General features: G+C 61.8%; 1 protein-coding gene across 12 annotated transcripts in view; it reads left to right on the forward strand.

The window, feature by feature from the left end:
- The window catches only part of GRAMD1B (GRAM domain containing 1B), a 172,780-nt gene that overhangs the window by 105,349 nt on the left and 43,435 nt on the right, over window positions 1-23,996 (forward strand). For 9 of the 12 annotated variants that reach the window (XM_045577306.1, XM_036425994.2, XM_045577309.1 and 6 more), the window contains 2 exons: window positions 19,083-19,296; window positions 20,077-20,097. In XM_045577306.1, the coding sequence (XP_045433262.1) occupies window positions 19,083-19,296; window positions 20,077-20,097 (235 nt within the window). The remainder of the gene's footprint in view (window positions 1-19,082; window positions 19,297-20,076; window positions 20,098-23,996) is intronic. The other 3 variants (XM_045577307.1, XM_045577308.1, XM_045577310.1) reach the window with 1 other exon arrangement.

A 23,996-nucleotide genomic window follows, 5' to 3' on the forward strand; every position in this document is an offset into this window, starting at 1 on the left:
TCACGAGATGTTCTTCCTTTTTTCCCAACGTTGAAGAATGTAAAAACCTCCTTAGCTCGTGGGTCACACGGAACCTGGTGGAGCCCTAGCTGGGCTGGCTCAGTGGATAGAGCACCAGCCTGCAGACGGAAGGGTCCTGGTTCGATTCCGGTCAAGGGCACAAGGATGGTGGCTCCATCCGGAGTGTGGGGCGTGCAGGAGGCAGCCGATCCATGGTTCTCTCTCGTCGTCGTTGATATTCTCTCTCTCTCTCTCTCCCTTCCTCTCTGAAATCAGTAAAAGCATATTTTCAAAAACAAACAAGACGCCTGGTGGGGAGGCGGCCTGCCGCGGACTGAGCCTGAGCTGCAGCGCCGGCAGAGGCCCGATGACGCCGAGTCCTGACGGTGGCGTGACGGGCCGCCCGCGCCCGCCCGTGCGCTCACGCACCTTCCACTCCGGGACCAGCTGCCTCAGCCTCAGCCTCGTGCTGCCCACCTCCCGTCAGGCGGGAAGCTCGGCTTCTCTGGGCGTCAGGGCGGAAGGGGCTGGAGGAGGGACAGGGCGTCAGGGCGGCACACCCTGCTCGGGGGCCTCAGGCTGGGCTCTGCGCCGGGCCGGCAGGACGGCGGGACGGGCGGGCTGAGAGCGCGTAGGCTCCCCCCGCCCCCCGGATGCGCACACATCACACACGCAGGCGCCCCCTCCGTGTGGGCTGCTGCCGGGGCCGGCAGGGCCCAGTTCCAGATCCCCCCACTCGGAAGACGGCTCCAGAAGCACACGTTTGCGCGTCGATTCCCAGAGCGCTCACGCCTATGGTGGGCGCATCCTTCACCCAGTGCGGGCGCCGTCTGTGGGCTCACGCTTTAGGGGGGACGGAGAGGGACTGCAGCTCCTTCCAGGGGAGTGGGCCCGGTGTCAGGAGCCGGGGGGGCGGCCGGGGACCGCAGGTCGAGAGGGGACGGAGGGAGCGGATCGCACGTGGAAGCCGAAGTGTTTAGTCTGCCTGCAGACGGGGAGAACTTGGTGGGAAGCCACAGGAGACAGTTCAGACGTAGAGAGTTACCAGCGACGCAGCGAGCTCCATCGTCAGCTTTATGGCTGTCACTTGGGGACGCTGTAGGGAAATGGGGTTTGACTTACGGAGGTGGTTGGGGAGTCAGACGGGAGGAGGGGTGAGGGGCCCCCGCTCCAGAGGCGGGTCAGGCCTGGAGCGCTGGGTGAGGAAGGCGCTAGGAGGTGCTGGGCACAGCTCTGTGCTGGTCACAGCGCTTCCGGGATGCAGGGGGCAGAGAACGCGGCCACCGGCAGCGGGGTTGTGCCCGAGGACATGCTGAGTTCCGTCCGCCTCTCCGTCCAGCTCTCCCGGTGACCTGGGTCCTGACCTGCAGCCAGGCAGGTTGCTGGCGGCTCTCAGCCTCTTCGTTCTCAGACTTTATGGTTTGAAGATAATGTCCTTCAGCCCGTTTCTGTTTGCTCTCTAGCAGAAAAGCCAGTCAGAGTTGGATTGGCAACCTTAGGGGTCAGATACATGGACCCCAGTGAGGTCCAGGGAGGTGCTGGGTGTTGTGTTCACCTTTCATCCCCCTCCCCTTCCCCTCGCCACCTGGCACCCTCCTCACTCCCCTCCCTCCTCACCCACCTTCCCTCCCCACCCTCCTCACCTCCCCACCCTTCTCACCCCCCCACCCACCTCACCCTCCCCACCCTCCACACCTTTTCCACCTTCCCCGCCTTCCCATCCTTTCCCTCCCTCCTCCCCCCCTCCTCTTTCCCCACCTTCTCCACCCTCCTCATCCTTCCAGCCCTCCTGATCCTCCCTCCACTCCCCACCGGCACCCTCACTGCTCCTCTGACTCCCGCTGGGCGCAGCCCCGGTGCCAGTGGGCGCACAGGGAAGGCTGGTGATGCCCAGGTAACGAACGGGCAGCGGCCGCGTCTGGGTTCTGGGTCCTTGGCTGCAGGAGGCATGCCCTCCGCAGCTCCCGTGTGCCCTGCCCCGCCGACCCCTCCTGGCGCCGTGATGCCGGAAGTCCGGGGCAGCGGCTTGCCGGACGGCGGAGGGAAGGCTGCGCGGGCCGGACAGGAGCCGGAGCTGCTCTGCCGGGTGCCGGGTACATGCCTGTTTCCGGCCGGATCGGCTCCGAGACAGAGCCTGCTGCGGTGTGGAGCGGGGCTGCTCAGCGTGTGGCCGGATGGGGTGCAGGCTTCCCGTCGGTTCAGTGGCACCGTTCTCTCCGGGGCAGGAGGGGGGGGGGGGCAGGCCCTGAGGGGCAGAGCACCCTCCTGGCCTTGTCCCGCGGCTGCGGCCTCTCCGGGGACTGGAAATGCCTCGTAAGGGAAGGGCCTCCCGGGATGGCCGGGCCCTCCGCCCTCACAGCCCATGCTCCTGAGCGGGGGTCTGAGACCCGTGGGCGGGGTTGTACTGGATCTGCTGAGACTGACAGTCACGTTGAAAAGTGACGGCCCTGCCGGGGGCCGGTCCCAGGCTGGAGAGTGTGCAGTTGGTCCCGGTGTGCCCACAGAGACGGTGACACGGTGCCACCTGGGCTCGGTCCGCGCAGGCCCCGGGGACAAACCACAGCGGTGGAGGCACACACGAGGCAAATGCGGGATCAAGCTCACAACCCGGGCCTGTGCTCTTGGCCAGAATTAAACCAGGACCCTTCAGTCCGCAGGTCGATGCTCTGTCCACTGAGCTGAACCAGCCAGGGCCCACCTGCCTTTTTATAACTACAGCCCACCGATTCCTAGTATGGCTTCTGGGTCCAGGAAAACGAAAACTATGGCATCAGCCCCCGACAGTCCATGGCACTGGTGAAAGTGCAAAGACGTCACCTCAGCACGGCCAGCTTAACCCCTCAGGACTGTGCGTCAGAGAGCGGGTGGGTGTGGGTCACCAGGAACGATGGGGAATGAGGACCACAGACAGACATGTGAGAACATGGCACTTACAGCCGTTAGAGCTGCTGAGGCGCGGGCAGCAGCTGGCAGGTGTTTGCACCAGGAGCTGGGGGCCGAGGCGGGCTGCTGCCGGGCGGCTGGGGGCTCCGCAGCCGGCGGAGGGCGGTCGCTGCCGCCGAGGCCTCCGAGCTGAGGTCAGCAGGCCGCCCGCGAGCCCCACGCCCTCCTCGGTCCCACTGTCCGCAGCCGCGGGGGCCACGGTCCTGTTCCACTCCAGCACCTGCTTCGCGGTCACTCCCGCCGGCTGTGGGTCAGGCCCACGGAGGCGTGGGCACCGCAGCCGGCATGCTCGCCCCTTCCCTGCAGGAAGGACAGCGCCCGGAAATGGGATTCCGTTTCTTACCTGGGCGCTCACTTCCTGTTCCTGACACTGTGCTTCCGTTCCATGGGCAGTTACAGGGAGTCCTTTCCTTGGGGTGCACTGTCTGTCTAATTAGGTTTTTTTTGTTTTGTTTTTTTTAATTTTTTTTTTATTGATTTTTTATAGAGAGGAAGGGAGAGAGATACGTCGATGAGAGAGAAACAATGACCAGCTGCCTCTTGCATACTTCCTGCTGGGGATGTGCCCGCAACCAAGATACGTGCCCTTGACTGGAATCGAACCCGGGACCTTTCAGTCCGCAGACCAACGCTCTACCACTGAGCCAAACTGGTTTCGGCTTGTTTTGTTTTTTTATAAATATATTTTATTGATTTTTTACAGAGAGGAAGGGAGAGGGATAGAGAGTTAGAAACATCGATGAGAGAGAAACATCGATCAGCTGCCTCTTGCACACCCCCTACTAGGGATGTGCCCGCAGCCAAGGTACATGCCCTTGACCGGAATCGAACCCGGGACCTTTAAGTCCCCAGGCTGACGCTCTATCCACTGAGCCAAACCGGTTTCAGCTAATCAGGTTTGTTTTTTAAAAGGCTCTCGCCTTCCCCTGGCCAGGTGTGCTGGGATCAGTCGACACAGAGCACAGGCTCACAGGCAGGGAGCCAGGATTGCACTCAGACGTACACGGAGGTCCAGGCGGAGTGACCAGTGCCACAGAGCGGCTGGGCATGACGTCATGTTTTCGTTTTCATGGACCCAGAAGTCATACAAGGAATCAGTGGGCTGTTATTATAAAAAGGCAGATAGGTCCTGGCTGGTTCGGCTCAGTGGATAGAGCATCGGTCTGTGGACTGAAGGGTCCTAGTTTGATTCCGGTCAAGGGCACATGCCCGCATTGTGGGTTTGATCCCCACTAGGGGGCGTGCAGGAGGCAGCCAATCAATGATTCCCTCATTGATGTTTCTATATTCCCCTTTCTCTCCCTTCCTTTCTGAAATCAGTTTTATGTGTATATATATATATATATGTAAAGACAGATGTGGGATTGGCTTCAGAAATAAGTGTCTGAGCGCTAGCTGGTTTGGCTCACTGGATAGTCAACCTACATACAGACTAAAGGGCAGGTTCCATTCCCGTCAAGGGCACATGCCCGGGTTGTGGGCTCGATCCCAGTAGAGGGTGTGGAGGATGCAGCCGATCAATGATTCTCTCATTGATGTTTCTCTCTCTCTCTCCTGCCTCTCTGAAATCAATAAAACACATTTTAAAAGATAAATGAATGAATATCCGGGACTGTGCGGCAGTGGGATGACAGCTTTAAAAGCACGCTCCTGCTGCATGCAGCGCAGTCTGTGACCTGCGCCCCCTGCTGGCGATCGGGCCACGCGGAAGGGCTGCCCCAGTCAGGAGGCCTCAGGTGGAGGGGCCTCAAACAGGTACTCTGCGGAGGGGCCTTTGATCTGAGGCTGGAAAGGAACCAGAGCTCCAGGCAGAGGGACCACGGGCAGCGCTCCTGGGCAGGGCGTGCAGGGTGGTCAGGGGTCAGACAGGTCCACAGAGCCAGACAGAGTGAGGGGGGGTGGCGGGTGGAGCCAGGGACAGAGGGGAGGGGGGACGGGTGGAGCTGGGGGGTCAGAGGGGAGGGGGGGCGGGTGGAGCTGGGGGACAGAGGGGAGGGAGGACAGAGGGGAGGGGGGACAGAGGATGGGGACGGGTGGAGCTGGGGGGCAGAGGGGAGGGGGCGGGTGGAGCTGTGGGGACAGAGGGGAGGGGGAGGGGTGGACTGGGGGGACAGAGGGGAGGGGGGACAGAGGGGAGGGGGAGGGGTGGACTGGGGGGACAGAGGGGAGGGAGCGGGTGGAGCTGGGGGGACAGAGGGGAGGGGGCGGGTGGAGCTGGGGGGATAGAGGGGAGGGGTCGGGTGGAGCTGGGGGACAGAGGGGAGGGGGAGGGGTGGACTGGGGGGACAGAGGGGAGGGGGCGGTTGGAGTTGGGGGGACAGAGAGGAGGGGGCGGGTGGAGCTGGGGGGACAGAGGGGAGGGGGGCTGGTGGAGCTGGGGGGACAGAGGACAGGGACGGTGGAGCTGGGGGGACAGAGGGGAGGGGGGCTGGTGGAGCGGGGGAGACAGAGGACGGGGACGGTGGAGCTGGGGGGATAGACGGGAGGGGGGAGGGGTGGACTGGGGGGACAGAGGGGAGGGGGCGGTTGGAGTTGGGGGGACAGAGAGGAGGAGCGGGTGGATCTGGGGGGACAGAGGGGAGGGGGGAGGGGAGGACTGGGGGGACAGAGGGGAGGGGGCAGGTGGACTGGGGGGACAGAGGGGAGGGGGCGGGTGGAGCTGGGGACAGAGGGGAGGGGGCGGGTGGAGCTGGGGGACAGAGGGGAGGGGGCGGGTGGAGCTGGGGGGACGGCCCCCATCAGGGCTGGGCAGTGAGTGCTTCTCAGCGGATTGAGCGCCCCCTGCAGGAGGCCAGCACAGTGCAGAGTGCCCTTGGAGAGCCTTGCGCCCTGTGGGGGAGGCGCCCCTGCCTGACCTCTGACCCAGGTGCTCACACCACCGTGTTGTCATGGTGACCCTCATGCTTCCTCCCCCCGGTGCCCACCCAGAGGACCGGCCGGCGGGACCCAGCGTCCGGCTAGTTTCTGCGGAAGGGGAAGTGGGTCAGGCTGTTTGGCATTTCAGGCGTGGAGCCCTGGCCCACGGCAGCCCTGGTCTCCATGGAGACGGGAACTAGTGTTTGTCAGCCTGCTCCGGGACTGAGTTCCAGCTGGGGAGGCCGGAGGGGTGGGATGGCGGGCCCTGCGTGGGGGGGAGAGCTCTGCCGGGGTGAGTGGGCATGGCCATGGCTGCCCGCCGGCCGCCCCGCGCCCCCGACCGCGCCTGCACCGGGAGCGGGGGTCTGCCCTCCTCGCGCCTCCGCGGCCTCGCCCCGAGGTAACCGGTCCTGGAGCCACCCCTGGAGCCACGCCGGGCTTCCCCAAGAGCCGAGCCCCCTCCGGGTCAGATGGAGTGTCTGGGTTCCGTCGGCTGGACGGGCTGCGGTGGGCGCTGCCACCTTCGTCCCTGCGAGGCCGAGAGGAACGTCCAGCCCTGGCGTCGGGCTCGGTCGGACGGGAAGGGGGCAGTGCCCTTCATCGTCGCGGTGTGCACAGAGACGGGGCCGGCCGGGGCCGAGGCTGCGGGCGGGCGGCCGGGCCGGCCGGCCTGTGGCCGATGTCCGGGGGCCCGGGGCTGCTTAGTGAGCCGGAGGGCTGCCCAGGGCGCAACCAGAGCGAGTGCTGCTTCCACCTTCTTGTTCCTCATTCCAGGGCAGACCGTGTGCACTTCACCCAGAGGCCCCGGGAGAGCCCCAGGTGCCCGAAGCTCCCACCCCGAGTGCAGGACGCCCTCTCCGGTGCCCCCGGGCAGTGCAGGAGCCGTTCTGTGCCCGCTCTGTGACGGGCACGCCGTGAGCTGCGGCAGGAGAGGCGGCATCTCAGGGGGCCTGCCCGGCTGAAAAGCACCCGCTGGGCATCCAGCCAGGGGTGCAGGGCCGGCCATGGGGCGCAGCGACAGAGGGGACCCCCCTCCGAGGTCCCCACCAGCGCCACCACCTGTTAAGCATGCAGTGCGGCTCAGTCAGGGCCCGCCCCCTCCCCTTGGCCTGTCGAAGGGAAAAGTGACAGCAGCCGACAGGGCCGCCGTCCGGTGTGAGTGAATCGCAAACACGCCTTTCTGGTCCGGGTGGTCAGTGACGAGAAGTCTGTGTTGGGGCGGCGGGGTTTCAGCCATTGGTGATGGGCCGTGAGCGGGGAGAGGTGACATGGCTGCTCGGCGCCGATACTAACGACGGTGGCCAAAGCGTGTCCGCCGGGGCCACGTGCGACCGGAGCGCCCTCAGAGGACAGCCCGCGACAGAGCCGGGCAGGCAGCTCCCAGGCGGCGGGTGATCAGAGAGGGGGTCCCATGCGGTCCCGGGAGCTCCTCTTAGGGGAGCAGTCCAGGTCTCCCCTTTTCGAGCCCAGCCCCACCCAACACTCTAAAATAGGGGTGTCGAACTCAATCAGAGAAGGGGCCAAAATCTAAAATCCAGCCTAAATCGCGGGCCGAATGGTTACTGAACAGTCATAAACTGTCATTGTGATGGAAACGCAGCGGAGTGCAGTGATGACAGCGCGGTGCGGGCCACATTGCAAGGCCTGGCGGGACGGATTTGGCCCGCGGGCCTTGTGTTTGACACATGTGCTCTAAAAAGTGGGAAGCACTGGGCGTTGCCGGTGCAGCTGCCTGCGGACGGCCCCCATGGCCTCGGCACCGGGTTCCCCGGGTTCCTGCGACAGCGGCTTGACCTTCGAGGTAAAAGGCCCCGAGGCTGGGGGTCCAGGACGCTCCGGCAGGCAGGGAGCAGGCCTGCAGGTGTTTCTGCCGGGTGGCTCGGTGGTGAGCCTTCTAAGGAGGTGGGGGCCCCTGGGATTGGGGATTGTGCCATTTCCTCCCTGCACAGTGCCGGCCGGGTCTGTCCACCCCCCTGTGTACTGTGGCTCTGCGGGCACAGACCTCTGAGCCGCAGGCAGAAATGCCGAAAGGAGCGGAGGCACCGGCGCTGAGGGAGTCCTGGTAAGCTAGCCGAACCGAGAACCTGTGCAGGTAGACAGCGGCACGGAGCATCTGCAGGAGCGTGTGAATGTCATGCACATGTTATGCAAATACACCTGCGGCTTTCTGTCTCCGACACCGGAGCATGTGCTGTGGGACAAGTCGTGTGGAGCTGGCGCGTTTGCGTGGTGTTTGCAGTGATGTTGGAAAGGACTGGGGAGTATGGGTGCGTCTTTGGCTGGCCCTGGTGAATCCTGGTTCACCATGGGATGGGAGGTGACATCATCCCACCCGGCGCTGAGAGGCAGCCAGAGCCTGAGACCGCACCTCCCGGCTCAGCCGCAGCAGCTCCGGCTCTGCACCGGCTCCGGCTCTGCACCGGCTCTGGCTCCGGCTCTGGCTCTGGCTCTGCACCGGCTCGGGCTCTGCACTGGCTCCGGCTCTGCACCGGCTCCGGCTCCGCACCGGCTCCGGCTCTGCACCGGCTCCGGCTCTGCACCGGCTCGGGCTCTGCACCGGCTCCGGCTCCGCACCGGCTCCGGCTCTGCACCGGCTCGGGCTCTGCACCGGCTCGGGCTCTGCACCGGCTCCGGCTCCGCACCGGCTCCGGCTCTGCACTGGCTCTGGCTCCGGCTCTGGCTCTGGCTCTGCACCGGCTCCAGCTCTGCACCGGCTCCGGCTCCGCACCGGCTCCGGCTCTGCACCGGCTCCGGCTCTGCACCGGCTCGTGCTCTGCACCGGCTCCGGCTCTGCACCGGCTCCGGCTCTGCACCAGATCTGGCTCTGGCTCTGCACCGGCTCCGGCTCTGCACCGGCTCCGGCTCTGCACTGGCTCCGGCTCTGCACCGGCTCCGGCTCCGGCTCTGCACTGACTCCGGCTCCGCACCGGCTCCGGCTCTGCACCGGCTCGGGCTCTGCACCGGCTCCGGCTCTGGCTCTGCACCGGCTCCGGCTCTGCACCGGCTCCAGCTCTGCACCGGCTCCGGCTCCGCACCAGCTCGGGCTCTGCACCAGGGCAGGGGTGTGCCCTCTGCTGGATTTCTGCTCAGCGAGGCCCCCCAGTGGTAGACGCTGAGCAGCCCACACTCTCGGAGCCGTGTGTCCATTCCTGCCCGCTGGGGGACACAGCACTGACTCCCGACCCTGTGAGACTCGTCCTTGGGACAGTGACCCCCCGTTCCAGTGGCAGCACACAGGCCCGTCGACCCCCGGAATGGTCGCCACTTGGGGGGAGGGCACTGGGGTTCTGTGCTTTCAGGAGCCCCCCCGGGCGCCTGGTCCCCGCTGTGGGTGCTGCTTGGAGGGGAGGGGGCACAGACCCGTGTTCCACACGTCAGAGAGGAGTAGAGGCGTCTGTGATAATACTGAGCACTCATGTACCTAGCACTGCACCGTATCGTACTTAGGTTATTGCATTTAACCACCGTCCTGGGAGGTAGGCATTAGTATCTCTCATTCATCCGAGAAGAAACGGGAGCTTAGAGGCCAAGGTCACCCAGCCGGGGCAGAGCTGGGCTCAGCCTGAGCCTGCAGGGCCCACGCTGGCTTCCTGCCTTTTTAAGGGGCCTCTTGCAGGTCCGGGGGCGGGAGCCTCGGGCGGCTTAACGGGTGAGCAGTGCCTGGTGGGGGGTTTGGGGGGTGAGCTCAGCTCTGCTTGATCACCCAGCTCATTGCAGGGCTGGGCTTCCCAGGTGGGGGAACTGGAGGGACGGGAGGTGCCCAGGAGGGGGAGGAGGCCTGGCTGTGAGTGAGCCCGGAGGAGCGGGGAGGGGCACTGCCACCAGGCCAGGTGGAGGTGCAGGGTGTGGGCAGCAGGGACATGTTCTGTGATCTCTGGGGCGGAAAGAACGGGTTTCTTTGAAGACAAGTTGCTGTGATGAGGACTCGGGGACATTACCGACCTACTCTGTCTGCTCAGCTGTGCTCTGAGCCATGCGGGGCTGCTGGCCAGAGCCGGCTTGCCACAAGACCTGCCTGTGTCTGCGGGGGCGGAGGGTGGGAGAGAAAGCCGAGCCCGGTGGGGGGGCGCCCCTCCCCGGGGTGGAGGTGGGGTGGGGTGGGGTGGGAGGTGCTGCCGTCGCTGCAGAAGGCCCGGAGCCTTCGGCCGTTGTCCGCGCTCCACATGCCCCGGTTTCCCAAGGACCCCGCCCGGTATCCTCCAGGGCATGGGGTCAGGGTGCAGTGGTCAGACTTAAGAAGTACTATTTGCCGAAACCGGTTTGGCTCAGTGGAAAGAGCGCCGGCCTGGGGACTGAAAGGTTCCAGGTTCGATTCCGGTCAAGGGCATGTACCTTGGTTGCGGGCACATCCCCAGTAGGGGGTGTGCAGGAGGCAGCTGGTCGATGTTTCTCATTGATGTTTCTAACTCTCTATCCCTCTCTCTCTTCCTCTCTGTAAAAAATCAATAAAATAGCTGAAACTGGTTTGGCTCAGTGGTAGAGCGTTGGCCTGCGGACTGAAAGGTCCCAGGTTCGATTCTGGTCAAGGGCATGTACCTTGGTTGTGGGCACATCCCTAGTAGGGGGTGTGCAAGAGGCAGCTGATCGGTGATTCTCTCTCATCGATGTTTCTAACTCTCTATCCCTCTCTCTTCCTATCTGTAAAAAATCAATAAAATATATTTATTTAAAAAATTAAAAAAAAAAAAAGGTAGCACTATTTGCTAGCAAGGTAACGGGGAGCCACAGAGCAGGCTTTGTTGGGGACCTCAAGAATAAGAGGGATGGGAGGGAAGGACCTCTGCGCCCCCCAGGGGCTGCAGGCAGCCGGGGGTCCCAGGGCCTTTGTGGGGAGAGTTGACCACAGGAATCCCTGTCATGCGTGTTTTGCTTCAGTCACTCACCATGTCTGTGATGCCCTGTGAGTCCAGGCTCCATCCTGTCCGGGACCATCCTCTCCTCTCCTCTCCTCTCCTCTCCTGCCCTTCGCTCCTAACGCTAACACATTTTCTGAATCTGGCTTAAGTCTCAGGGCCATATTATTTTTAAAACAATATTTTTATTGATTTCAGAGAGGAAGGAAGGGCGAGAGAGAGAGAAACATCAACGATGAGAGAATCACTGATCAGTTGCCTCCTGCATGCCCCCTACTGGGGATCGAGCCCACGACCCGGGCGTGTGCCCTGACCGGGAATTGAACCGTGACCTCCTGGTTCATGGGTCCTCGCTCAGCTGAGGCCCATGGGCTGGGCAAGGGCCGTATCCTTAAGGAAGCCTTTCTGGGTCCCTCAAGCCCCCGCTCTCCCTGTTGCCACTCATCGCTGGCATTGAAATGCCGGGAGCAGGGCCTGGCGCGCCCTGGCGGGAACGCCCGTGGGCCCTCGCCCGCGTGGACACGCAGGCTCCGGCCGGTGCTCGGCAGACGCGGTGGGAGGAAGCGCAGACGTGACGTCACGTGTCCTGGGCCGGCCCTTCGCCGCCCAGTTTCCCAGGTTTCTCCTAAGTGACGTGCGGGTCGGGTGTATTCATTCTAAGCTCCGGAAGGAGTCTTTGTCCACCAGCCCTTTCCTTACTGGTCTTCCTCCCCTTTCTGTAGCAAATCTGCCATCAGTGTTGGCTTTAAAATTTCAAGCTTTTGGCCCCAAAGCGGCCAGAGGTGGCCTCTGAAAATGGTTTGCTATTCACTAGACCCAGACAACTCCACGGAATCACGCAAATCAAGAGGCTCAAGTCTTTGTGTTCGCTTTAAGGACACGCATGAAACTGCCCAGGCCACCACGTGTCTGAAGGAGTTCCCTTTAAATAAGCAGCTGCGTGTGCCATCCGGTTACAGGGGTGGAGCCGGGTGTGCCAGGCCGAGCCGTGGGCTGGACACGGGCTATGAAGGTGCTGATGTGTGCTGCACACGCTGCCAGCCGGACGGCGGTGCTGAACCGGGGTTAGGTGTAGACGCTCTGGTCATCGAGCACCTTCAGGTGAACAAAGCTCCCGGGATGTGAGATGCGGCGAAGAACCTACGGAGCATAAAGTGAATCAGTAAAGTGAACATAAACCCCGAGAGTCTGACTGTCATTGATAACGGTGGCAGGATCAGACTCAAGTTTATGTGAAAGACACAGTACTGTATGTCATAAGAGACACAGGAACCTTTTTAATCCTCACTGAGGCTATACTTATTGATTGAGAGAGAGGGAGAGAGAGAGGGAGGGAGGGAGAGAGAGAGAGACAGAGAGAGAGAGAGAGAGAGAGAGAGAGAGAGAAAGAGAGAGAAACCTTGACCTGTTGCCTCCCATACATGCCCCAACTGGATCAAACTGAAACCTCGGTATGTGTCCTGCCTGGGAATCGAGCCTGTAACCTTCTGGCGTGTGGGATGCTCCAACCTACTGAGCCAGCCACCCAGGGCTGGAATTGGTTTACTTTTCTCAGCAGGATCCAAAGCCATCCTGTCTAATAAAAGAGTAATATGCAAATTGGCCATCACGCCGAGACACAATATGGCCGCTCTCAAGTGGTCAAAGATGGCTGTCCCCATGTGGACATAAGATGGCCGCCACAAGATGGCCTCCAGGGGAGGGCAGTTGTGGGCAATCAGGCCAGCAGGGAGGTCAGTAAGGGGTGACTGGGCCAGCAGAAGAGGGCAGTTGGGGGGGGACCAGGCCCGCAGGGGAGAGCAGTTAGGAGTGACCAGGCCAGCAGGGGACGGCAGTTAAGGGTGACCCGGCCAGCAGGGGAGGACTGTTGGGTATGAACAGGACTTCAGGGGAGGACAGTTAGGGGCGACCAGACTGGCAGGGGAGGGCAGTTAGGGTGATCAGGCCTGCAGGGGAAGGCAGTTAGGGACAATCGGGCCGGCTGAGAAAGAAGACGGGTGGAGATGTCCATTAAGGCTTCTGAGGCTGGCTGAGACGATTAAATAAGATAGCACGTGAGGGATGCTGGGTGCTCTGCCAGGATTCTTAGCCGTCCGTAAAGGACTTGCTCCTTTGTTACGTGAGCGGCGGGATTAGGTCTGGGAGAGGAGGTGGTGCTGGCGTTGTTAACACCACGGGTGTGAAGGCCTTCGCCAGCCAGAGGCAAACCGCAGACCTGAGCTCCACAGCTCCAGCATCGCCCGGGGCCACCAGGGAGGGGCAGGTGTGTGCAATGCTCAATCTCCTGAGGTGGAGATCTGGAGAACTTTCTGGAGAGGGTGGGGTTTGATTTGGACCTTAAAGGATGAACTGGAGGCCCAGGAGCGGAAGGAGGGGAAGGAAAGGGAGTGAGCGAATGAATGGCTTGGAGTCGAAAGGCCCCCGAGTGGGAGCCACACTGAGGAAACCGCGGGAGATGAGTCTAAACTTATCTCAGAGGCAGGAGATAAAGTGTCTAAGTACACGTGAGTGTCCCATTCTTTCCGGGGAGAACTTTCAGCTCCATTCTGGGGATTTGAGACGTTGATGGGTGCCGGCAGGGGGCGGGGAGGTCCTATTCGGCTTGTAGTCAGACAGATTTAAGGACAAGGTTTTGAGTGGGTGTGGAAGAGAAGGAGGCGGAGGAGGCCGCTTCAAAGGCTGTTGGAGGCGGCTAGCCAGAGGCATTGGCCTGCCTTGCTGCCCTGGGGGAGCAGTGGGGTGGGGAGTGGGGGGGTGGACAGCAGGGGCTGGGAGCCCGGCTCAGGGACTCCTGTCTATGGGGTGAGACCGAAGAGGTGAGGGTGCAGCCTGAGGACCAGGAAGAGGCCCTGCTGTCGAGAACGGGGAGAGGAAGGGGAGGGGGGGTTCAGTGGGAGGTGCTCAGGACCTCGGGGACCTCGTGAAGGAACCGTCCCGGCCTCGGGCTGGGCCGGGAGCTGGGGGCGGGCGGAGCGGGGCGCAGGCGCGGGGCCCTCGCTCGGGGGCAGAGTTGGAGGCACAGGGGCAGGAGGCGAGGGCGAGGGAGGCGTATCTCGGGAGAAGAGCTGCGTTTCCCTCGGGTGACGGAGGAGCCAGCGGCCAGTCAGGACCCCAGGGGAGGCCGTGTCACCAGGGGGAGGAGAGCCGTCTCAGAGGCCTCAGGGTCAGAGTGGCAGGTGACCCCTACGCTAAGGTGACCAGACGTCCCGCTTTTGGTGGGACAGTCCCCATTGCCAGCAATTTGTTCCGCGTCCCGCGGCGTTTTTCCAAAAATCGGGACTTTTTTAACACACCGCGGGACAGATGGTTGGAAATCGGGGCTGTCCCTCCCGCCAAAAGCGGGATCCCTGGCCACCTTACCCTAGCAGGCATCCTCAAACTTTTTAAAGTGGGGCCCAGATCACGGTCCCTCAGAGAGCTGGAGGGCCGGACTATATGAACTACTAATTCCTACTGTAACACCTCGGCTGCGCTCACTGCCCAAAAAACCTGGCGGGCCGGATCAGACTCCTCTGCGGGCCGCATGTGGCCCGCGGGCCGTAGTTTGAAGACCCCTGCTACGAGGTGTGTGGACCTGCTGAGAGCATTTCAGGCACCGTGGGTGGCTGAGGTGGGCCCTGGGGGTGGGGGAGTCCTGGGACTCGGCTGGAGGGCTGCTGTCCCTGTGGCTTGGCGGTTGGAGTGTTTCCTCGGAGTTAGAACGTGTTGCCAGCCCTTGCCTGCATCCTCCTCCTCAGCTCGGAGGACAGGGAACGCCCCGTTCCTGAGCCTGGAGTCCACGGGAGATGTGCCTCGTGGAGGACGGGCCAGGGGCCGGGGTGGGCGTGCTCGGTGCCAGCACACGGAGGGAGGGAGGGTCGTGCTTCTCGGCAGAGCCGGGGGTGGGCGGAGTTCCAGGCCGGTCCTCGGCACAGTGATGAAGGCTGCGGGTGCCGGGGGCCAGAGCGAGGAGGAGCTGCCGAAGCGGGTGCCTGGTCTGCCCCAGGGCAATCGGGCCGGGGCGCGGGGAGCTCTGTGATCCCCGGGGAAGGAGCAGGTTCTCGGGGTAGGTTTGTGGCCGTGAAGCAGGTTGGAGTCAGAGGATGGGCGAGACCCCTCACTTTTAAATCACAGTCAGTGTCGGTAGAGCAAGTGAGTTCCCACATTGAGCTCTGTCTCAGGTGGAGCTAAACACGCTGTCTTCACTCCTGCTGGTCACACCTGCCTCTCCGCTTCCTCCCTGATCTCTTCCCGCCCTGCACACGTCCTCACCAGACGTCAGCGGCTGCCCTCCCCTCCATGCCCTCCCACCCCCACCCCCATCTGCGCCCCTCCTGCCGGCTGCCGGTTTGGGCTGTGGGCTCCCTTCCCACTCTCTCCGCTGGGGCTCCGGGTGGAGGTTTCTGCGGAAAGCGGCCTGGTTCTCATTGCAAATGGGTCCGAGGAGGGGTCTGAGGGGGCAGCCGGGTCTCCATGCAAATGACGGTCCCTCCCTGCACTTGCCTTAGGGGCCCACCCTGCTCTCCGCTGCCGCCCCCGTGTGGACCAGGGGCCCTGGCGTCCTCTCCCCGCTGCTGCTCTGGCATTCCTGCCTCACTCTGTGCTCCGCTTCCCTGTCTCACCGTCTCCTTTCCCACCTCTTCCTCCTCTCAGAGCAGAGCAAACACCGAGGAGAGCTGGACGGCATTTGATTTTGTCTCCTCTCCCTTCTTTGTGTCTTTCCTTCTCTTCCATTAAGAAATACGCCAGTGTCCGATGGTCAGTGTTGACGCTGCTCGTGAGGGTTGCTGTCCTCGAACGTGGTCCTGGGTGTGCCGGTGCCTGCTGGGAATGGCCGGGAGGAGGTAGCACAGACAGGGAGAGCAGCGTTGTGTTCCTCTTTCCGGGGCTGGGAGGCACCGGTGGGGCTTACAAGGGGACAGTGTGGTGGGTGAGCTACAAGTCCGCAGACCCAAAGTTTGGCTTCTCTTTGCCACACATTGGTCTTAACTTTTAAAATAGGGATTAAAGCCCTGGCTGGTTTGGCTCAGTGGATAGAGCGTTGGCCTGCAGACTGAAGGGTCCCAGGTTCGATTCCGGTCAAGGGCACATGCCCGGGGTTGTAGGCTCGATCCCCAGAAGGGGGTGCGCAGAAGCAGCCTGTCAATGACTCTCTTACTGATGTTTCTCTCCTCCCTTTCTCTCTGAAATCAATAATGTGTGTGTGTGTGTGTGTGTGTGTGTGTGTTGTTTAGTATATGTGCTGTCGAAGCGAGCACTGTTGTTTAAATAAATATTTATTGTTTAGGTTATTACAATTGTTTCTCCTTCCCCCCCATAGCTCCCCTCCACCTGGTCCCCACTCCACCCTCTGCCCTTACCCTCCCCCGCCCCCCCCCCGCCCCCCGTCCTCATCCATAGGTGCATGATTTTCGTCCAGTCTCTTCTTGTAACCCCCACACAGATACCCCTTTCCCCCTGAGAATTATCAATCCCCTCCCATTCTATGCCCCTGATTCTATTATATTAACCAGTTTATTCTGTTCCTCAGATTTTTAATTCACTTGACTTTTATTTTTTTATTTTCTTAAATATATTTTATTGATTTTTTACAAAGAGGAAGAGAGAGGGATAGAGAGTTAGAAACATTGATGAGAGAGAATCATCGATCAGCTGCCTCTTGCACACCCCCTACTGGGGGTGTGCCCGCAACCAAGGTACATGTCCTTGACCAGAATCGAACCTGGGACCTCTCAGTCTGCAGGCTGACGCTCTATCCAAACTGGTTTCTGCTCACTTAGCTTTTAGATTCACTTGTTGATAGATATGTATTTGCTCATAATTTTTATCTTTACTTTTTTTCTTCTTTTTCCTCTTTTTAAAAAACACCTTTTAGCATTTCATATAATACTGGTTTGGTGGTGATGTACTCCTTTAGCTTTTTCTGATCTGTGAAGCTTTTTTTGTTTTTTTTTAAATATATTTTATTGATTTTTTACAGAGAGGAAGGGAGAGAGAGAGAGAGAGAGCCAGAAATGTTGATGAGAGAGAAACATCAACCAGTTGCCTCTTGCACACCCCCTACCGGGGATGTGCCCACAACTAAGGTACATGCCCTTGACCGGAATCGAACCCGGAACCTTTCAGTCTGCAGACCGACGCTCTACCACTGAGCCAAACTGGTTTAGGCTGATCTGTGAAGCTTTTTATCTGCCCTTCAATTCTGAATAACTTTGCTGAGCAGAGTAATCTTGGTTGTAGGTTCTTGCTATTCATCACTTTGAATATTTCTTGCACTCCTGTCTGGCCTGCATAGTTTCTGTTGAGAAATCAGCTGATAATCATATGGGTGCTCCCTTGTAGGTAACTGTTTTTCTCTTGCTGCTTGTAAGATTCTCTCTTTGTCTTTTGCTCTTGGCATTTTAATTATGATGTGTCTTGGTGTGGTCCTCTTTGGATTTCTTTTGTTTGGGGTCTGTGTGGTTCCTGTACTTGTAAGTCTATTTCTTTCACCAGATGGAGAAAGTTTTCGGTCATTATTTCTTCAAATAGGTTTTCAGTGTCTTGCTCGCTGGCACTTGTCTTCTTCTGGCATACCATAATTCTGATGCTGGTTCGCTTGAAGTTGTCCCAGAGGCTTCTTGCACTACCTTCAACTTTCTGGATTTTCTTCTCTTCTTGCTTCTCCAGAAGAATGTCCTTTGCCTCTTTGTATTCCAAATCTTTGACTTGATTCTTGTGTTCCTCTAGTCTGCTATTGGGTCTCGGTATAATATTTTTTATTTCAGTCAGTGTATGTTTATTTTCTAGTTGGCTTAATTTCTTTTTATTATTATTTTTTTTCCTTTTTTTTAAATCTGTGTACATATACCATTGTTAATTTTTTTTTTTTGTATCCTCGAGGGTTTCGATAAATTTATCGGTCTTTTCTAGGAAATTTTTAAAAAACCTTATAACCGTGATTTTGAACTCTATATCCAGGTTTTTGTTCTCCTCCATTACTTTTGTTTGAGATCTTCCTTTTCTCGGCATTTTTGCTGCTTATGCAAAAGCAGCTGTGTGGAGGGTTTGTAGATGTGCGGGGCGGGGCCTCAGGGTGGGGCGGGGCCTCAGGGTGGGGCGGGGCCTCAGGGTGGGGCGGGGCCTCAGGGTGGGGTCTCAGGTTGTCACTAGGCTGGGGCGTGGCAGACAGCAATGGCTCCGTCAGCTATCTCTGCCTTTCAGCATTTCCAAGTCCCTGCGCTCCAGCACAGTAAACGATTGCTGCGTGTATCTGCAAAAAAGTCACCCTCACTTTCGGACCTGATGGCCGACAGACCAGCTTCTCCCCGTTGGCGTCTGGGTCCCCCCCCCCGTGACCCCAGAAACTGGATTTCAAAGTGATCGGGAGCTTGTTTTTTGGGTTAAAAAAAAGCTGGGCGCCCAGTCGCCCACCACCAGCCCGACTCTCGTGCCTCCACACCTATGCTCCTCAGCTTTTCAGCGCTTGTGCTCCTTTCACTGTCAGCCAGCTTTCCCGTGGTTCTGGGTGATAGATGTTTTCTCTCTTAGTTGTAGTTTTGAAATTGTTGTGCGAGGTGGCAGATTAGTTGCTCACCTATGCCGCCATCTTGGTTTTCTCTATATATATATATTTTTAAATAAGTAAAATGAAATAGGGATTATGGCGTTTCTCACTACTACCACAATGGAATGATTTAAGAACCCAGTGAAATAATGCATTTGTGAATGATTTGAAAAGTAGGATTCTTAATATGGGTAACTATCTCCCAATCAAAATGTAAAACTGGATTGGCAGTGTGTGTGAATGGGCTCATAGTATATTACATGACCTCTAATGAGTCTTGCACCCTTACCTCTGTTTTCCCCTGGACAGTTCTTGGCATACAGTTGGGGCTCTGACATTATTTAGGTGGATGGACAGGTGATGGGTAGTGGGATGGTGGGTGGGTGGGTGGTGGGTGGAGGGATGGTGAGTGGAGGGATGGTGGGTGGATGACAGCTGATGGATGGAAGATGGTGGGTGGGTGGAGGGAAGGTGGGTGGTGAGTGGGTGGGTGGAGGGATGGTGGGTGGGTAGGTGGTGTGGTGGGTGGAAGGGTGGTGGGTGGTGGGTGGAGGGGTGGTGGGTGGAGGGGTGGTGGGTGGTGGATGGAGGAAAGGTGGGTGGAGGGATGGTGGGTGGGTAGGTGGTGGGTGGAAGGATGATGTGTGGTGGGTGGGTGGTGGGTGGTGGGTGGAGGGATGTGGAGGGGTATCTAAGTGTCCCTTTGGCCTGCTCACCCCTTCCTAGTCCCGTTTCCATTTCACGCTGACACCACCGCCCTCTGTTGGCCAGCAGCAGGCTTGCGGTGCAGTGAGTGTAGCTGGGCCCTTTTCTCCCTCTCTCCCCCCAACCCCAAACTTGGGGACCTGCCTTGGCACTCGGTCACTCAGGGCTGTCTTCCCTCCTCCCCCTCCCCTCCCCTGCAGCACGGCCAGTAACTCGAACCGCAGCTCGCCGGCCTGCTCCCCTGTCCTCCGGAAGCGGCCCCGCTCCCCCACCCCGCAGAGCCCGGAGGCGGACGCCATGGTGGAGAAGGGCTCCGACCACTCCTCCGACAAGTCGCCCTCCACGCCCGAGCAGGGCGTGCAGCGCAGCTGCTCCTCGCAGTCCGGCCGCAGCGCCGGCGGCAAGAACTCCAAGGTGAGCGGCCTGTCTGTGTGGAGGCCGGTGAGGGGGTCGCCTTCCTGAGGGACCAGGTGACCCGGCCTGGGGTCCCAGGTGGCCTGGCCAGTGAGGGGGGCGGCAGGGAGGCCTCCCTACGTTCCTTCCCTCGCTGGGCGCTCAGGGAGGATGGAGCTGGGCCTCACCCGCCCGCAGGCTTGGAGGGGGGTCCTGGAATCAGGACGGGTCTGTCTTTTCTCTTTTTTTAAATGAGAGAGAGAGAGAGAGAGAGAGAGAGAGAGAGAGAGAGAGAGAGAGAGGGAGAGGGAGAGAGAGAGAGAGAGAGAGAGAGAGAGAGAGAGAGAGAGAGAGAGAGAGAGAGAGAAACATCCTCGATGAGAGAGAATCACTGACCGGCTGCCTCCTGCATGCCCCACACTGGGAATCGAGCTGCAGTCCGGCAGGAGCCCTGACCGGGACCTGAACCCTGACCGCCTGGTTCATGGGTCGATGCTCATGCTGCTTTCGCCTCCGCCCGGCCTCACATGGTCTCCCTTCGGTGACATCCGTGTGGTGCTCACCTGTCCGGGATGGGACAGGGCCCGCCCTCCCTCCCTCCCAGGCGTGGCGCCTCCTGTGCCTGCGGACGGGCGAGGGAGCCGGGCCTGGGCTGCTCGGGGGCCGCGGCCCTGCCCAGCCCCGGGGAGAGGAGCTGCTGGGCCCGGGGGGCTGGGGTCCGGGAGGCACGGGAACCTGCCTTTTGACTTCTCGTTCTTCCTCTCCCCTCGCCGCACCCCTTCTCCGCACGCACGGCCTCAGTCTCACAGGCGCCTCTCAAAAGTAAGGCCCCCGTCTGTGTGGCTCCTCCACCCCTGTCTGTAGTGCTCTGCGCCCGCCTCCCGGCCCTCTGCTTGTCCCTCTCCCCGAGGACCCCGCTGCCAGGGCCGCTGCCTGACGGTACCGGTGCCGGGGGCGAGGGCCGTCCCCTGCACCCGGAGCCCCAGAGTCCCCCCCATGTCTCTGCCTGCTCCCCAACACTGCCTGGGGCTGGGACCCTTCCCCCTAACGCCGCCTGGAAGCAGAGTCCTTGGGGAAGGGGGGCTCTGTCCGCCTGGGCCTCGGTCCTACCCCCTGGGGCTGCTTTGGTGGGTGATGCCTGGTCCCTGGGGAGTCAGCGGAGGGTCACGGGTCCCACAGAGGAGTTCCGGGGGCTGCAGAGTGACTCCCCCTCCGCCTCCCATGGGAGCTCTCCGCCTGAGCACCCTCCCACCCACCTCCGCACTCAAGTTCCCGGGCGGGCGGCGCGGACGGGAGCTGCCCCCCGCCGCCTGGCCGCCCGGGGCTCTGCAGGCCGGGAGGGGGCGCAGGGAGGGGAGCGGCGGGTTAGAATGTCAGGGCTGGGGGGCACACCGCGGGGAAGGGGCGGGTGGAGCCTGAGGAAGAGGAAGCCAGGCTGGCGGTCGTGGTCTGGAGCTCTGTCAGGACTGGGGAGGGGACAGCTGCTGTCCTCGCCCTGCAGTGCGTCCTGGGCTGAGAGCCGCCTGGTTCCGGCTGTTCCTGGCGGCCTGGGCCCGGAGGGAGGGGGCAGGGGGGCTGGGAATGGGGCAGGCTTGTCTGGCCACAGGGTTTGAGGTGGCTCTGTCCCCCCTCCTGAGCGCCGAGCGCCTCTGGCGGGAGAGGGCGGAGGGTGCCCCCGTGGGCATCAGCGGCTCCATCTCTGTTCACCCTCGGCCTTGGCACCCGTTTCCACCCGGGGGCGCAGCTCTCCGCTTCCCGACCCTCTCGCCCTGCACCCTGCGGGGCGCCTGCCGGTGTCCTCGGTGACCAGGGCACTTCCGGGGGCCCCTCGTCACCTGGCGAGCGAGCGGAGCGCCCGGAGTGCGGGGTCCTGAGAGGGCCCAGGGGGAGGAGTGGGCGCCAGGCTCCCGTCCAGGCAGAACACAGTCCGCGGGGAGGTCAGACACCACGACTGCCCGTGGCCACACCCGAGGTGGCCCGGGAGGAGGGTGCCCCTGAACCAGAGGCAGGAGACCCTGTGTGCGAGGGGGAGCCGGCCCCGAGGGGCCCGCTGAGCAGGAACGGAGTGCTAGTCCCGGCCCTTTAGCGGGGCCACAGGGGAGGGGCGGGGTGCAGAGCTGGGCCCTTTAGCGGGGCACAGGGGAGGGGCGGGGTGCAGAGCTGGGCCCTTTAGCGGGCACAGGGGAGGGGCGGGGTGCAGAGCTGGGCCCTTTAGCGGGCACAGGGGAGGGACGGGGTGCAGAGCTGGGCCCTTTAGCGGGCACAGGGGAGGGACGGGGTGCAGAGCTGGGCCCTTTAGCGGGGCACAGGGGAGGGGCGGGGTGCAGAGCTGGGCCCTTTAGCGGGGCACAGGGGAGGGACGGGGTGCAGAGCTGGGCCCTTTAGCGGGGCACAGGGGAGGGGCGGGGTGCAGAGCTGGGCCCTTTAGCGGGGCACAGGGGAGGGACGGGGTGCAGAGCTGGGTGGCAGCAGCGCGGGCCCCCTGGGCACTCGGATTCCGGCTTTGATAGCCGCCTCCCCACCGACCTCTCTCACCTTTACCACCAGCGCCACCAGCACCACCAGTGCCACGAGCCTCTAGTGTGGTTAGAATCAGGCTGACTCGCCGCGGGAGTGCCCACCGCAGTGGCAGCAGCGGGGCGCCCGGGGACACGCCACCTGGTCTGGATGGGACCCCGGTTCTGCTCAGGGCAGTGCGTGGAGCAGAGAGCGGAGGAGCTGCAGTGGCGGGTGGGGGAGGGCAGGGGGGACAGGCCCCTCGGGGGCTGGCTCTCCAGTGGACAGATGTGGCCATGGCCAGGGGCCCGGCAGCCAGAGCTATTGCCGCTGCCTCCCCAGCCAGCCCCACACCCGGCCCTCAGCTCCTCCTGGAGCAGGTGGCCCCCTGCTCAGGCAGGCCTGAGTGCTCCAGGGGCCGGCCTCATGGGGGCCAGTCCTCTTTCCCGCGCCTCCAGTACTCCCTGCCCATGTCAGTGCAGGGGCCGGACCTGCTGGTCAGCAGTGTCCCTCTCTGGGTCTGTCCTACATGTGAGGCCGGCCGGGGCAGCACTGGCCAGGCGGCAGGCGGCAGTGCATGTCCACGCCCCAGCGCCCTGAGCTCGTGCTGTCTCCAGCCTCTGCGCTGTCCCGCTGGCTCGGGGCCACGAGGAGGCGCCTGCAGCATTCCGCGCCTCTGGCTTCCGGGCCTGGGGTGGCCCTCCCTGCGCGGGCCTGTCAGCAGCCGGTCTCCAGGCTCCTTTCCCGCTTTTCATTCCTCATGTTGTGGTTCCATTGCAGGGGGACAGACAACCTGGTCACAGTGAGAACTTGTCAGTTCTTGCTCCTGTTGCAGGGGTCCTCAAACTTTTTAAAGTGGGGGCCAGATCACGGTCCCTCAGAGAGCTGGAGGGCCGGACTATATGAACTACTAATTCCTACTGTAACACCTCGGCTGCGCTCACTGCCCAAAAAACCTGGCGGGCCGGATCAGATTCCTCTGCGGGCCGCATGTGGCCCGCGGGCCGTAGTTTGAAGACGCCTGTGAGTAACGACGCCCTGGCCCGCTGCTGCCCTCGCCCGCAGCCAGGCCCAGCCCGGCCCCTGCCCGGGGAGATGTCTGCAGGGCCTTGGATGCCCCAGGCGCCGGCTCTCCGGGCCCCTGGGCGGTGCTGCGCGTGGGCCCCGCGGCTCCCGGCAGCTCTGTCTTGGGTACCTTTCCTGACCCTCTTCCCCTCTGCCAACCCCACGGCAAACCCGCCACAAGCCTCCACACTTTGTGGCTCCGGCCTCCGGCCTCTGCCCAAGATGGGCGTTTCCGGGAGCCCGGGCGGCCTCCTCCTGCCAGGCCCCTGCGGCCTCCCCGCGCCTCGGGCGGGGCCCCCTCCGGGCTCCGGGTCAGGGGCAGGTCAGAGAGGTCAGCGCTCGGGCTCCGAGGGGGAGGCACGGGCTGGGCCCGTGTCCCCGGGCGCCTCAGTGGGCGGGAGAAGCTGAGGCCGCTCACGCTGAAAGACGTGATGCACCTTGCTTTTGATGGAACATCTCACACGTTCCTGCTGAGAGCACGTCCCCCACTCCCTTCACAGAGCAGACGTCCCACCGGGGTCGCGCAGGCAGCGCCGAGGCGGGTCCCGGGCTGCGGTGCAGGCCTCGGGGATCTTTGTTGTAAAGCACATGTGTCAAACACAAGGCCCTCGGGCCAAATCCGTCCCGCCAGGCCTTGCAATGTGGCCCGCACCGCGCTGTCATCACTGCACTCCGCTGCGTTTCCATCACAATGACAGTTTATGACTGTTCAGTAAACCATTCGGCCCGCGATTTAGGCTGGATTTTAGATTTTGGCCCCTTCTCTGATTGAGTTCGACACCCCTAAAGGTTCAGGAGGGACGTGCGCTGGGTGGCAGCACGGAAGAGAAGTTGTCCTGCCCCATCACCCGAGGAGGAGGGACACACAGCAGCAGCCAGAGGGGTGCTGGGTGCCCACCCAGCCCGCGTCCCTGCTGCCCCCTCCCAGGTCTTACACGCAGGCCAGGACCGGGCGAGCTGGGGGCCGTGACGGTGCTCTTGGCTGCGGGGCAGGTGTCTGTGACCTGGCTTTGGCGAGATGAAATGCAGGCAAACTATTGGGCCACCGGGCTGCAGGCCTCCCACGGCTGGGACGTGTATCTCACTGCGGATCTGCCCCTCCTCCACCTGGGACCAGTCAGGACCGGGACTCCAAGGTCCAGCGCTGACACGCTCACAGG

The sequence above is a fragment of the Pipistrellus kuhlii genome, unplaced genomic scaffold, assembly GCF_014108245.1.
Source record: "Pipistrellus kuhlii isolate mPipKuh1 unplaced genomic scaffold, mPipKuh1.p scaffold_m20_p_88, whole genome shotgun sequence".
Lineage (NCBI taxonomy): Eukaryota > Metazoa > Chordata > Mammalia > Chiroptera > Vespertilionidae > Pipistrellus > Pipistrellus kuhlii.